Source organism: Lepidochelys kempii, chromosome 3, assembly GCF_965140265.1.
Source record: "Lepidochelys kempii isolate rLepKem1 chromosome 3, rLepKem1.hap2, whole genome shotgun sequence".
In the NCBI taxonomy this organism is placed as follows: domain Eukaryota; kingdom Metazoa; phylum Chordata; order Testudines; family Cheloniidae; genus Lepidochelys; species Lepidochelys kempii.
This window is the reverse complement of record NC_133258.1, coordinates 185,076,328-185,091,852: the sequence shown is the minus strand read 5'-3', so window position 1 is coordinate 185,091,852 and position 15,525 is coordinate 185,076,328. Positions and strand designations below refer to the sequence as shown.

Below are 15,525 nucleotides of genomic sequence, written 5' to 3'. Positions count from 1 at the left end.
TTCATAGCAGAATAAGATTAATGGTCCTGCACATGTGCATGAATGCAACCTCAACGTTGGACTTCCAGGCTCCAAATCAATATGTGACTGACTGGTAGCAGTCTGGAGTTGCCAGCTTCCACACAGCTATCACCACGCACTTCTCCACCGAGAGGGCTGCTCTCATTTTGGTGTCCTTGCACCACAGTGGTGGGGCAAGTTCCACAAACAGTTCCAGGAAGCCTTTCCACATCTGAAAGTTCTGCAGTTACTGCTTGTCATCCCAGACCTGTATAATAATGTGATCCCACTACTCAGTGCTTGTTTCCTGAACCCAAAAATGATGGTCCTCCATGTGCAGCTGCTCTGTGAATCATAGAATTACAGAATCATAGAATATAAGGGTTGGAAGAGACCTCAGGAGGTCATCTAGTCCAATCCCCTGCTCAAAACAGGACCAACACCAACTAAACCATCCCAGCCAGGGCTTTGTCAACCCGGGCCTTAAAAACCTCTAATGAAGGAGATTCCACCACCTCCCTAGGTAACCCATTCCACTGCTTCACCACCCTCCTAGTGAAATAGTGTTTCCTAATATCCAACCTAGACCTCTCCCACTGAAACTTGAGACTATTGCTTCTTGTTCTGTCATCTGCCGCCATTGACAACAGCCTAGCTCCATCCTCTTTGGAACCACCCTTCAGGTAATTGAAGGCTGCTGTCAAATCTTCTCTTCTGCAGATTAAATAACCCCAGTTCCTTCAGCCTCTCCTCGTAAGTTATGTGCCCCAGCCCCCTAATAATTTCTGTTGCCCACTGCTGGACTCTCTCCATTTGTCCACATCCCTTCTGTAGTGGGGGGACCAAAACTGGACGCAATACTTCAGGTGTGGCCTCACCAGTGCCAAACAGAGGGGAATAATCACTTCCCTCAATCTGCTGGCAATGCTCCTACTAATACAGTCCAATATGGTGTTGGCCTTCTTGGCAACAAGCACACACTGCTGACTTATATCCAGCTTCTTGTCCACTGTAATCCCCAGATTCTTTTCTGCAGAACTACTGCTTAGCCAGTCGGTCCCCAGCCTGTAACGGTGCATGAGTTTCTTCCTTCCTAAGTGCAGGACTCTGCACTTGTCCTTGTTGAACCTCATCAGATTTCTTTTGGCCCAATTCTCCAATTTGTCTAGGTCACTCTGGACCCTATCCCTACCCTCCAGCGTATCTACTTCTCCCCCAGCTTAGTGTCATCTGTGAAGTTGCTGAGGGCGCACTTCATCCCATCATCCAGATCATTAATAAAGATGTTGAACAAAATAGGCCACAGGACCGACCCCTGGGGCATGCCACTTGATACCAGCTGCCAACTAGACATCGAACTGTTGATCACTACCCATTGAGCCTGACAATCTAGCCATCTTTCTATCCACCTAATAGTCCATTCATCCAATCCATACTTCTTTAACTTGCTGGCAAGAATACTCTGGGAGACAGTATCAAAAGCTTTGCTAAAGTCAAGATATATCACATCCACTGCTTTCCCCATATCCACAGAGCCAGTTATCTCATCATAGAAGGCAATCAGGTTGGTAGGCATGACTTGCCCTTGGTGAACCCATGTTGAATGTTCCTGATCACCTTCCTCTCCTCCAAGTGCTTCAAAATGGCCAAACTAATCTGGTGGTGTTTCTTTCCATGGCACACAGCAGGTCAGGCATCTTGGATTCCTGTTCAGATTGGGTGCTCATGATATACTGTATGAGCAGCCGCAATATGTTTATAACAGTGACCACAACAGTAGAGAGCAGTGTAGGATCCATCCTTTCAGACAGAGATGGTGGGCACACAGTAAACAGGGGCCAATGAAAAATGTCATGAAATGCAGTTGGAAGCCCATGGAATGATGGGAAGGAAAAACTGCATCATGGGATGTTGAGCCCACACCCATGATGCACTGCAATCCATTCCACCCTCCCACAACTCCTAGTTGCAGAAGGTAGCGAGTAGCACAGTTGGATAGCCACCCAGAGTGCACTGCTCTCTCTGTTGATGCTAAAGCACCAACTGTGAATGTGCTCTGCTGACAGAAGGAGCATTAGGTGAACATGCACAAATTATGTAATTATACTGGTTTTTGATCATAAGCGTAACTTGCATCGACAAAACTCTGTGGTGTAGACAAAGCCTTAAATAGGAAAAGTAATTATTGACAAGTGTAGGCCCTAGTTCACATTTTATGATTTTGTTTTGTATGTAACCATTTGTTTCCATCATTCACACTTGTTTTTATTTGAATCTCTAGTCTTACTTAAATAAATTTCCTTTTGTTTTACTATAATTGAGCCCAAGTGCTGTGTGATACAGAAGTGGTGGGCTGACGTAAAACTGGGGTACACTGTTTCTTTGGAAACAGAGGACCTGGCATTTCTGTGAGCATCCAGTGATCAGAGAGTGCTTGAGTGGCTGACAGACTGGTTGGGCGGACAAGGAGGACTCACTGCACTGGGTGCCCCGAGAAGTGTCATACATGTATCATATCCCACAACTTGATGTACAGGTATTGTAAAACAAGTTGTTATTGTTTGTATCACCATAGTGCCAAGGAGCCCTCGTCATTGACTATGACCCCATTGTTCTAGATGCAGTACAACGAGAGAACAAAAAGATGGTCCCTGCTCCAAAGAGCTTAACTAGTTAAGAGTGACATTATCTTGGCCCATGTTCTAATAAAAATGCATAGAGCCTGACCCACAGTACAGTCTGATGAAGAGAAATTAAAATATAAAAGCTGCATATCACTTCTATTCCTCTGTTGACTACACCCTCCCTTCCAAACTGCAAAGTGGGATTTTGGTGTAAGTACAACATTCCACTTCTTCACTAGAATCATACCTATTGTGACAGGGTCGGGCCAGATGGCTACAGGAGAGTAATTTTTTTTTTTTTGAAGCAGAAAAGAATTTTATTTGTGTAACACTTACAAAGAATCACCAAAGAGGATAAAGCAAAACTATGCAACAAAACAAAAGCAAACAGAAGGTATGACACAGCAGCTTTCAGGAGGGAGAAGTGTTCAGGCTAGCCTGGGCCCAGAGCGGGGGGGCTTCCTTGACATTCGTGGTCTTCCACCCTCCTGAGTTACCTGGTGGCCTAGAGCGGGGGGATTTCCTTGACACTCGTGGTCTTCCACCCCCTTGAGTTACCTAGTGCTATGCCCAGTGTCACCGATTATTCCTCTCCTGAGAGTGCCCAAGAAGATGGGCACGGCTGTGGGGTGGGCGGTTTGGGGGTGGGGCAGGGTGTACACCCACATGTTATAGAACCCCTCCTAGGTGACAGTGATGATGGTATCCACAGCGGCAACGGCTGGGGCTGGGGTCTCTCGCTCTTCCCCTCAATCAAAGGGTCAGACGGAGGGAACCGGACGGGGTCACCAAGCAGAGAACCTTGGACAGCGCCCACCGCTCCTCGAAGGCGTCAAGGGAGTCGGTGGACGCCGCCCAGAGGAACTCCACCCGGATACGTAATTGTACTGAGGATCGGAAAACGGCCCTACAATCGCAGGACGCTTCATTAGCCAACCTCCCCTCTCTGGTTTTATAAATGGCTGTTTTAGCTAGGGCTAGGAGGAGGTTAACCAGGAGATCTCGCGATTTTGTGGGGCCATGGATGGGCAGTGTGTAGATAAAAAGGTGAGGGGAAAAGTGGAGCCAAAAGCGTAATAAAATATTCGTGAGGAGCCGGAAAAGGGGCTGCAATCTGGCACACTCTAAATATACGTGCACCAGGGTTTCCCTCACATTGCAAAAAGGGCAAGTATCCGGGATGGGGGTGAAACGCGTCAAAAACACGCCCGTGCTCACAGCTCTGTGAAGGAGCCACCAACTAATGTCCCCGACGGGCCTCAGGACCAAGGTGGAATACAGGCTGCCCCACCGAGGTTGCTCACCCTCCAAAGGTGGCAGGAGGTCTCGCACTTTGTATCAGGGCGGGACACCAGGGTGTGGGCGGAAAGGGCGTGAAGTGTGAGTGTGTATAAATATTTCCGTGGCGCGATTTGGAAGCTGACCGGCTGCAATTCATGCAGCTGGCTCGCAGTGAAAGGGTGAGGGGTTTGTTGGGATCTACGGGGTAGGGGCCCAATTGAAAGGTCCGGCGGGCCTGGGGTAGAGCGTGGGCGGGGTGCGCCCTCGTGCAGGGCTCGGTTGAGATAAGCCTGAGCAGCAGGCGTCAAGGAGGCCTTCACCTCCTGAAGTATGCGCCGGGGGGTACGAGGTCTGGAGAGCCCCATGCACCGAGCGAGCATCAGGGGATCCAGCCAGTCTCCCTGGTCGTAGTCCAAGAGGTCTCTGACTCTCGTGACTTCCGCCAGGACCAAACTCTGGCGCACCGAGCGGGACTCCGCCACCTGCACATGGAGCTGGGGGGTTGTGTAGCAGGGGCTCCGTGAGGAGATCTGCTCCCACGGTGGCCTCCACAGACCTGGTCGTTGAGAACAGTTTCCAGGTCTGGAGGAGGTCCTGGTAGAAGATCGGCAGCCCGGAGAGGTCTCGCGGAAAACCTCTCAGACAGAGATAAAAGAGCTGCCGATCATATTGGAGCCCTTGGAAGCGGCGCAGGAAGGCGTGTGCCAATATGCTCCACGTCGAACTACCTGCACTATAAAGGAGCCTCTGCAGGGCCTGGAGGCGGAAGACACGGACCTGAGTGTGCAGACACTTCAGGCCCTTCCCTCCTTCCTTCAGGGGTAGATGAAGAACCCCAACAGGGGCCCAGTGCATTCCTGACCAAAAGAACTCTAGAATCGTTGTGCGGAGGTTGGTCAGGAAACCCGGGGCCGGAACCAGGGTGTTGAGCCGTTACCAGAGCGTGGACAGGACTAGTTGGTTAAGCACCAGTGCTCTCCCTTGGAGGGAGAGACATTGGAGTAGCCTCGTCCATTTCCGGAGCCGCTCTATCACCCCGCCCTCTAAATTTTGCCAGTTCTCCGGCGGGGAAGGGCGCGTGGCAGAAAGGTAAACGCCTAGGTAGAGCAGTGGACCCGCACTCCACCGGATGGTCTGAAGCACGGGTGGGAGGGAGCTCACCTGTCGCCAGTCCCCCATCTCCAAGCCAGAGCTCTTGACCCAGTTGACTCGGGCGGAGGAGGCTGCCGAGTAGATGGCCTGGCAAGCCTCCACCCGCACCAAGTCGCCCGGGTCCTGGACCACGAGGAGCACGTCATCGGCGTACGCCGACAGGACCGGCCGCAGCTCCGGCTCCCGCAGCACCAACCCTGTCAACCTCCTGCGGAGGAGACAGAGGAAAGTCTCAATCACCAGAGCGTACAGCTGGCCCGAGAGGGGGCACCTCTGCCACACTCCTCGCCCGAAGCTGACCGGCTCGGTCAGGGTCCAGTTGAGCCTAACCAAACACTCCGCGGAGGCATACAGCACCCGGAGAAAGCTCACAAACTGAGGTCCGAATCCAAACGCCTGCAGAGTGCTCAGGAGGTACTCGTGGTCTACTCTATCGAACGCCTTCTCCTGATCAAGAGACAGGAGGGTGAACGACAGACCGTCTCTACGCCCGAGTTCCAAAAGGTCTCGGACTAGAAATAGGTTGTCAAAAATGCTACGACCCAGGACAGTATAGGTCTGGTCTGGTCACGTCCGCCATCACGGACCCTAGCCGCAGCGAGATTGCTTTCACTACGATTTTGTAGTCCGTGCTAAGGAGTGAGACGGGACGCCAGTTTCATAAATCACGGAGGTCCCCCTTCTTCGGCAACAAGGTGAGCACTGCTCGCCTGCACGAAAGAGGGAGGACCCCGCCCTGCAAAGACTCAGCCCAGACAGTGGCTAGGTCTGGGCCAAGGACGTGCGGTAGAACTCCACGGTCAGCCCGTCCATGTCCGGAGATTTATTGGTGGGCATGCGACAAAGGGCTTCCGAGAACTCGGCCAGGGTGAGAGGCAGCTCTAGCCGGTCTCGGTCGCCCACGCTGACCGTGGGGAGTTCCTCCCAGAGCACCCTGCAAGCGCCAGGATCGGTCGGATCCGGGGAGAAAAGGCTTGTGTAGAAGTCACGGGCCCTCCCACACATCTCCACCGGATCCATGAGGGGGGCGCCATCTTCTGCTAGAAGGCAGGTGACGTGTTTCTTGGCCCCCCTCGTTTTCTCCAGGGCATAGAAGAAACGGGAGCCGCGGTCCATCTCCTGAAGGAGGCGGATGCGGGATCCAACAAAGGCACCTCGGGCCCGATGGTCCTCGAGGGCCCGGAGCTCCTCCTACTTCTCCCGGCACGCTCCGCAGAGGAACAGGTCCTCGGGGCTGGTGGCCAGATGCCTCTCCATCTCTAAGACCTCCCGTTCCAACTGCTCTATCGCTGTATTCCTCCATCAGCTGGTGCCCCGGGTGTAGTCACGGCAGAAGAGCTTGGCGCGCACCTTCCCTAGATCCCACCATCGCCACGCAGAGGGAAAGGCACGCTGCTGCTCTCGCCAGGCCAGCCAAAACTCCCGGAAGGATGTCACGAAGCCCTCATCCTCCAACAGGCTGTTGTTAAAGTGCCAATAGGCCGGCCCCGGCCTCTCTGCATGGAGGGAGGCTGTTATGGTGGCTAAATGATGGTCGGAAAATGGGGCCGGCCGAATGTTGGAGGAGTGGGCCTGTGAAAGATGGAAACGGGATAAATAAATACGATCCAAACGAGAGTGGTGTGACCGATGGGCCTCTACCCGGACAAAGGTGAACGTGGAAGTGTCATCTGGGTGGTGGTCACGCCACACGTCTACTAGGGAGTGATATTCGACTATTTCTCGGAGAATGTTCGCAGCGGCCGGGCTCAGCTCGGCCCCTGAGCGGTCCCGTTCCTCGAGGGTGGTGTTAAATTCCCCTCCCAGGACTAGGCACTCGTGAGAATCTAGGATGCTGAGGAAGTTGGACACCCGCTGATAGAATTGTGGCCATTTCGGGCTCGTTGTCGGGGCATAGATATCAACAAAGTTGACCACGAGCCCCTCCATACAGACTCGGAGATGCAGCAGGTGGCCCGGCACGGCCTCAGTGACCCCTAGCACCTCGGGCCGTAGGTTGGGGGAGAACAGGGTCGCCACTCCAGCTTGCCGAATCGTGAAGTGGCTAAAGTAGACCCCGTCCCCCCACTCCAGCCACCAGCTGTCCTCGGCGGTCGGATCTGTATGGGTCTCCTGCAGGAAAACTACAGAGTACCCCCCTTCCCGAAGGTAAGAGAGCACATGGGACCTGCAGAGAGCCATCCTACAGCCCCTGGTGTTCAAAGTTGCGATAATGAGAGGCGTCATGCGGAGGGCTGGGGGGTGGGGGTTCCTTATTGGCGGAGGTGTTCACGGCCCCCGGCGGGTCGCGCAACGATCCATGACCCATCCCGTAAGTGAGTAAATCATCATGGAAGCCGCGGGCCCACCCGTAGGCCGCGGCACCGTGCCTTCCTTTCCCTCTACCCTCCTTTATAAGGGCCCTTGTGGCCTGGAGGAGTTGATCAAAGTCCCCCCATAGCTGGAGAGCCAGCTGTACCCTGTTGCGGGAGCCACGGATGTTTTCTAAAAACTCCCGCAATGCTTTTCGCAGCTCATGGGGGGGTGGGGTTGCGATTTCCAGGTTATTCCCTGGTGGGGCTCTTGGTGCAGCCTCGTGGTCCGCTGAGGCAGGCAGGCAGGGTGTGGACCACTGATGGGGCATCTGACAGGCTAAAGTTATTAGGTCCATCTTACGCCTTGGGGTAGAAGGGGATGGCGGAGGGAAAATTGCAGTTCCTAATGGGTCGGGGCAGTAAAATGCAAAGGCTGCTCCCTGGGGGGAATCCGCAAAAAACGGGAAAGAAATAACCCCAGGGGCGGCAATAGCATTGCAGGAGGAAGTGGATTGGGCAGGGACGGGGTGTGGGCAGGGGCAGAGGCAAGGCTCTGGGCTTCGGGAGGCAAGCAGTTGAGAGGTGGTGCCTCCTGAGCAGATTCGAGGGTTGAGGGATGAGGGAGGGGGCTCCCAGTGATGCTAGGCGCAGGCTCTGTGGTGGATTTGGCAGCCATGGCATCAGGTAGGGGACCACCTTCTGTAGGGTGCCCGCCCGGGAAGGCGGTTAGGGGGAGGGAGCATGGGGAAAGGGGGACTGGGGTGAGGTTGCCCAGATTGAGGCCAGCCAGCAGTAGGTCATCCTCCCCCTGGGTGACCGGGGTCAAACCTAGGGCCTCGATCTCCTCATACATGGAGGAGAGGTCGTCTTCTGCCACCCCAGGGGTCTCTCCTCTGGCACCCGCCTCGACAGTCACTTCGGGGTTCGCGGGGAGTTCGGGTGGTATCCAGGCAGAAGGGGCTTCCTCAGGGGTCTTGGAGGGGAGGGTCTCCCGTGGAGGGGAGATCCTACCTTCCAATGCTATTCTGTCTTCCCCTCCCAACACCAGCAGATGGATCTCACTCGTGGGCATAGCGGAAGGCTCAGTATCAGTGCCTCCCTTCCTGGTCTTCCGGGGGGCCTCCGCATCGGATGGGTGCAGCGGAGCTCGAGCCTTCCGCTTGCCTCGCTTCCCCTAGACGAGGGTCCAGCCCTACATAGCATCGTCTGGGGGTTGGTTAGCAGGGGTCGTGTCGGGGGGCAGAGGCGATGGTTCAGGGGCTCGGGGGGGTAACGGTGAGGCAGCATGAGGGGCGGGGGGTTCTCGTTGTGGCAGGCCCTCTCCTATACCCAGTAATATCTTTGCTGCACCCTCCTCCATAGGCTCTGCCGGATTGTTAATAGCAAGGGTGGGACTCCCTTGCTCGTCTGGGCGTTGTAGGGGAGGTGTCTCTTGGGCCCGGATGGGAGCAGCGGTGGATCGAGCAGGAGGAGAGGTGGTTTCAGGTGCCGGGCGGCCAGGGGCGTTGGCAACAATGGAGCCGATGTCCTGCCAGGTCTCGGGGGTCTTGGGTGCCCCTCCCCGCTGGGCCAAAGGGCAGTCTCTTCGGACATGCCCTGCTGATCGGCAGAGGTAGCACCGGGCCTCTCCCGTGGAGTAAAAGACCCGATAGCGGGCTCCCTGGTAGGGGACTAGGAAGGACCCCTCGAGCGCCTCTCTGTCACGCGCCGCCGCCGGCGGTAGAAGCTGCACTTGCCAGCGGAAAGAGAGGACGTGACAGAGGGTGAGGTCCTTGCAGCCCAACGGGAGAGGGCTGATGACAGAAACGAGTTTCCCCAGGGTGGAGAGAGCGGGTAACAGGGCAGCATTGGGTAGAAAGGGAGGGACAGAGGTGAGGACTAGGAAAACGCCCAGGTCCTCTAGCGGCTCCAGGGGGACAAACACCCCCCCCCACCGCCAGGCCCTTCTCCACCACCTCCTGGGTGGCAGCCTCCGATGCTAAGAAAAAGACAACCTTCCCGTACATTTTGGAGGCCACCACAATAGCCGTGGGTCCTACCACCCTCGCCAACGCCTGCACATATGTCTCCACGAGGGGTGAGGCGGGCACCAGGAGGCAACGGACGCCGTGCTTCCTGGTCATGGTGGGAAAGGGGCCCCGGCCGCTATTGATGGTAGCGGAGGCGGTGGGTGGGCGAGATGACGAGGCGGCAGGTGTGCGGGGGGCTACCACCGCCCGGGCATACGTCCTGGGGGCCGGGGAAGGGACGTTCGCAGAGCTGGTGGAGGGAACAGCAGGGAGGGACGCCATGGTCGATAACGAGGCCACAGTGGTGGGGGCAGCCGCTGCCATGGAGGTCCTGGTGGTTTTAACGGGGCCCTTTCCTTTCTTCACACCCTGGTCTTTCCGGCCAACTGGGGGGGTTTTCCTAGAATCTGGGGGGGCGGTGGGCGTAGCAGTGGCAGTAGTCACCCCGGTGCTTCCTGCTGCCAATGCCCCAGCGGTGGCGGTGGCAGGTGTTTTGGCAGCAGTGGGGGAGGGCTTGGGCAGGGGGGTAGGTGGGGGAGGGGCAACTGAGGTTGTTAGAGGGGCCTCACCCCTCTCATTCCCCGTCATTGTGAGCAGGGAGAGACGGGGAGACACCAGAAGGAGGAGCGGGGAGGGGGAAGCAGATTAACCACTCCTCCCTACTGGGCTGCAGGTGGGAGGGTGGGGGTGCCAAATGGGTCGGACTGGACAGGGGAGGAAACAGGAGTTGGGGTCCGGTAATAGGGGCAAACTGTGGGGTAAAAAGTCTGGGGGGGGGACGTGGACAGACGTGTGTTTGTCCAAAGAGTCTCGTTTGGTCAGCTGTTGTTTCCGGTCCAGACAGTGGAATTCAGGGAAAGCAGCTGAATCCAGAGGTAGATGGCAAATTGCCAGCAGGGACGGACAGCGGGGGGGCCGTGACGGTTGTAATAATGTTGGGGGGGCACCGATAGATCGGGGGGCGGCTCCATGCTACACCCCCTGTGCCCCTACAAACGCAGTTAAAACACAGTCAAACTCCCCCCACACGAGAGTACAATTCAAAAGTTACTCAGTCTTACGGCCCCCTCCACGATGGTTCGTAGCTTCCCTGGGTGATTTTTTCTGTCGGCTATCTTCTCTTCCAGCTTTGTAATGAGGCTTTCAGCAGGTCAGGAATGTTGCAGAAATAAGAAGAATCTTCTTAGCTCAGTACGGGTTCAGAAATAACAGCAAAACGGCTGAGTCTGGGGGCTTCCACCCCCCTCCTCCGGGGAGCGGGTCGGCAGTCCTCTCCCCCACCCCGGGGGTTTCAACTAAAGCAGTAGCAGCGTCCGAGGGCAGGCATGGGGGGGGGGGCTGGCAGCAAGCTGGCAACTGACCAGCACTTGAACGGCAGCAGAAAAACAGCAAAAACAAAACAAAACAAAGAAAAAGCATCTGGCCCGGTTGGGGCAGGGGGGAACTGAAGCAGGGTCAAAAAGTAAGAAAAATCCAGGCCAGGGGGCTTTAGGAAAGAATAGAAAGCAGATAGCTGGGGAGGAAGCGAGGGACGTTCCGTTTCCCAACAGGGAAGGTTCCAGAACAATCAGGAACCTTCTGGAGACAATTAAGATAGGCTGATTAGAACACCTGCAGCCAATCAAGAAGCTGCTAGACTCAATTAAGGCAGGCTAATCAGGGCACCTGGGTTTTAAAAAGGCGCTCACTTCAGTTTGTGGTGTGCGTGTGAGGAGTTGGAAGCAAGAGGCACTAGGAGCTGAGAGTGAGAACGCGGAGTATTGGAGGACTGAGGTGTACAAGCATTATCAGACACCAGGAGGAAGGTCCTATGGTGAGGATAAAGACGGTGTTGGGAGGAGGCCATGGGGAAGTAGCCCAGGGAGTTGTAGCTGTCGCATAGCTGTTCCAGGAGGCACTCTAGACAGCCGCATTCCACAGGGCCCTGGGCTGGAACCCGGAGTAGAGGACGGGCCCGGGTTCCCCCCAAATCCTCCCAACTCCTGGTCAGACACAGGAGGAATCGACCTGGACTGTGGGTTCAGAAAAACGGCCAAGCTGAGGGCTGCCGTGAAGCTCCAAGGCGAGCAAATCCGCCAATAAGCGCAAGACCCACCAAGGTAGAGCAGGAACTTTGTCACACTATGAAAAGGACTCACACACACTTTTTTTTTCACTTCCCCTTATGTCAGACATATCCCTCAAAGTGGGAAAATGTTCAGTAGTTGTTGCTCTTGACAGAGAATTGGTGTGACATAACTGGTATGCTGGATAACTTGCAAACTTGTACATGTTCTTTAATATTAAAATAAGATCAAAGAGAAGCTTATTGTAATGCTTTTGTTCTACTCTCATCCCTGAGCCTCAAGTACTGAGGAGGGTGTCTGGTACTGTACAAAGCACATGTATAAAAGAGTCAGAAAGTGAAATATTTTAAAGTAAATCGATCCAGTTAGCGGACTGGAGAAGTTAGAAAGAGGAAGAGGTAGCTCAAGAACTAATAACTGTTTGGAATTGACTTAATTGAAGGGATTCTAATATTTAAGGATTCAAGAGCTGATCATGAAAGCAGGTTTAAAACTGGAGAGTATATTGGCATCTACCATGCTTATATGATAGTGTCATAATTCAGAACCTGAATGCTTATATGATAAGATCAGAAGTCCCTCACTTTCAGACTGCATCAGCCTCATCCAATCAAATCAGAAGTAACAATAGCAGGCTTCTAAAAGAGGGGTATCCAGCCCTCCTTGATCAGGAGCTGTCATAAATATAAAGGGAAGGGTAACCACCTTTCTGTATACAGTGCTATAAAATCCCTCCTGGCCAGAGGCAACATCCTGTTACCTGTGAAGGGTTAAGAAGCTCAGCTAACCTGGCTGGCACCTGACCCAAATGACCAATAAGGGGACAAGATACTTTCAAATCTTGGGGAAAGGAAGGCTTTTGTTTTGTGCTCTTTGTTTACGTGTTTGTTCTCTCTTGGGACTGAGAGAGGCCAGACAGAAATCCATTTTCTCCAACCCATCCTAATCCAAATCTCCAATATTGCAACCAGTATAAGTAAGCCTGGCAAGGCGGATTTGTTTATCTTTTGTTTTATGTGAATTTTCCCTGTGTTAAGAGGGAGGTTTATTCCTGTTTTCTGTAACTTTAAGGTTTTGCCCAGAGGGGGAACCTCTGTGTTTTGAATCTGAATATCCTGTAAAGTATTTTCCATCCTGATTTTACAGAGATGATTTTTACCTTTCTTTTTTTTTAAATAAAATCCTTCTTTTAAGAACCTGACTGATTTTCCCATTGTTCCAAGATCCAGGGGTTTGGGTCTTTGATGATTTTTTAACAAATTGCTTAGGATATTATTCTCAAGCCTCCCCAGGAAAGGTGGTGTGTAGGACTTGGGGGGATATTTTGGGGAAAGACATCTCCAAGTGGGCTCTTTCTCTGTTCTTTGTTTAAAACGCTTGGTGGCAGCAGCATACTGTTCAAGGAGAAGGCAAAGTTTGTACCTTGGGGAAGTTGTTAACCTAAGCTAGTAAGAATAAGCTTAGGGGGTCTTCCATGTGGGTCCCCATATCTGTACCCTAGAGTTCAGAGTGGGGAAGGAACCCTGACAGGAGCACAGGTCAGTTGGATGCCAGGTAAGAGAGAGAGAGAAAAGGGCAAAAAAACTTCCTAAAAAATTAGAGGACTAAATAAACAATAATCATACTTAAGTCTTTTTAAACTGGTAGGTCAGCACATTCTCCTGGATGACTGTGATCAAATTATTTAATGTACTACTCCTTTTGTTGGTGTAACCCTTCTTCCCGTCAGAGTTGGCAGCAACAAGGGCCGGGTTCAATATCTAAGGGATCCATTCCAATAACACAATGCAAACCGGCTCAAGCCCCCACCCAGTGACCTGGGACAAATATATACCACCCCCGCTGGGCGCCTCCAAGAGGCAATACTTCCCCTCTCGCAAGCACATAGTCTGAGTGTAGCAAAAAGCCTTTTAATAACAGAGAGAAACAATGTGGCATTATGTTGGGGAAACACCACCAACAGGATTTATAACACAACCCAGGAGCAAAAAAAAACCCACCCCAAGCACATTGGGGCATGCCCCTTTCCCTTTGGTTCTTGAGTCCAGCAACCCCAAATCACCCAAAGTCCCAAAAGTCCAATGACCCAAAAGTCTCTGTCCCTGGTCAGGGCAGCCCCAGAGTTCGAAAGTTTATCTGAGGAGGTTTACCTCCCAACCTGGGTGGAGATGGGACGGGGGTAAGAGGCACCTTACATGGTCTGAAGCTGACCGCCCCACAGCTCCATAGGCTTCGCTCCGCTCCGCCAGCCGCCCCACGAACTCCTTCGCTCCACGGCCCACAAGCAGCTCCCGCTGTCCCACGAACTGCTCCACCAGCCGGTCCACAAACTGCTCCACGTCCCACCAGCAGCTCCCGCCATCCTACGAACTGCTCCACCAGCCTGTCCACAAGGCACTCCAGCCATCCCGCGAACTGCTCCACAATATATCTTCAGGCTCCCCCACTACTTAACACAACGCTCAGTGATTTCAGCTCTTAGTCAGTTCAGCTTTTTGGTGAATTCAGCTTGTAGTAGGGGAGCCTCAGTGCTGGTGCACTGTTAGCCCAAAGTGAGCTCAGCAGCCTGTAACCAGACTTCTAATGAAATCAAAATTAGCTCTGATATTCCACAGTGGAGAGACGAGGAAGTGCAATTAGCATGTAAGACCCTCACCAAGGGGCCCATGCCACCAAGTATTAATACTTGTCCCCAGCCTCTCTCAATTCACAGAGTTTTGAAACTCATGACCCTTGCCTAGCGAGTGCCACTTAGTTGATGGTGAGTCCCTCCATCATAACAAAAGGCTAAGTACAGTTCCAAGCACAGTTCCCATAATCAGGGTAATAACAATTTATTCTTCCTGCCCCAATAACAGAGACACTGGGGATCCCACAGCAGCCAAAGTGACCATTTGGGCAGTGTGCCTATGCAAATGACATGGCCCCTGAAGTTCTTTTCCACAACTTGCCACACCTCACCACCAGATGTCAGGGTGGAGCTCATCCTGACACTGCTTACATCGGAAATTTCCCCCAGTCAGAAATCCCCATAGACAGGAATGCATACCAGTCTTTGCTTCCTTACTTATTCAAAACTTGGGTTTTTTTTTAAACCTTTCAGAAAGTTAGAGCTGTACAGTATTATGAAACATGACGCTCGATTACCAGAAGACTGTTCAACAGATAGAGTTGAAAAAGGTTATGTTTAACCAGCTTTGGACTGTGCAACTGCATGTAGCTAAAATTCATAAAATTTGCCATTGTGAAATATTAAAATATTTCAGTATAATAGGCAAACATTTTTGTAATTACTTGTTAAATACAGCAAATCCTCATTATAATTTCACACAAGGAGACGGAACTAAAAGTGGCATATCCATGGAAAATTATATCTACATTTGAAAAAGACTAAGAAAATGAGGCTACTTGTATCACAGTATGGTTTGATTTTGGTAATGCTCTCTGACTGGCTTCATCACTATAAATGCCACGTAGTGCTCAGTGAACAGAAGAAGAAAGGAAATAAGTAATGAGAGGTGGAATAGATACGTGTTATATGTTGCTAGCATGCAACCACAGAGCATCAGGTAAAGAAAAAGAGCAACATTACATTCATGAGTGACATTGTAGTTAGATGTTCTAAGTACCACAATCTTCAGCACAGATGTTGTATGTAAGTATGCATTCCATCAATAAAAATGAATTGCAGTTGGGATGTGTGATGTATAAGAGCATTTTTGGTGGAACAAAGGGATATTATGAGGCAGTTTTTCTATAGCATAACTGGAACAGGCACACATTTGACATTTACTTTTACTGTAATTACAGGCATTTCAATTCACATATTTGGTCAAAGATTTTACCTCTTGAGTCCCAGTCAATGTGTGTGATATAGCTAGATGCACCTTTGCAGATGCCAACTCTTTTGCTGGTAAGCACATTGTAAATATCTACAAAATTATCATGGGAAGCCACTGCCAGATATTTTCCTGAGTCTGTAAAAGAAAGACATCCAAGTTAACTAAAGTATTTGTGAATATTCTTGATATTATTATTATTAATTAATATTATTATTATTACTTATTTCTATTGCAGTAGTACTCAAACACCTCAGTCT

General features: G+C 52.1%; 1 protein-coding gene across 12 annotated transcripts in view; it reads right to left on the bottom strand.

Annotated features, from left to right (window-relative positions):
* The window catches only part of EML6 (EMAP like 6), a 317,349-nt gene that overhangs the window by 96,380 nt on the left and 205,444 nt on the right, over positions 1 to 15,525 (bottom strand). For 11 of the 12 annotated variants that reach the window (XM_073339271.1, XM_073339273.1, XM_073339274.1 and 8 more), the window contains one exon: positions 15,272 to 15,403. In XM_073339271.1, coding sequence (XP_073195372.1) covers positions 15,272 to 15,403 — 132 coding nt within the window. Of the gene's footprint in view, positions 1 to 13,322; positions 14,007 to 15,271; positions 15,404 to 15,525 lie in introns of those variants that run through there. The other variant, XM_073339283.1, reaches the window with a different exon arrangement.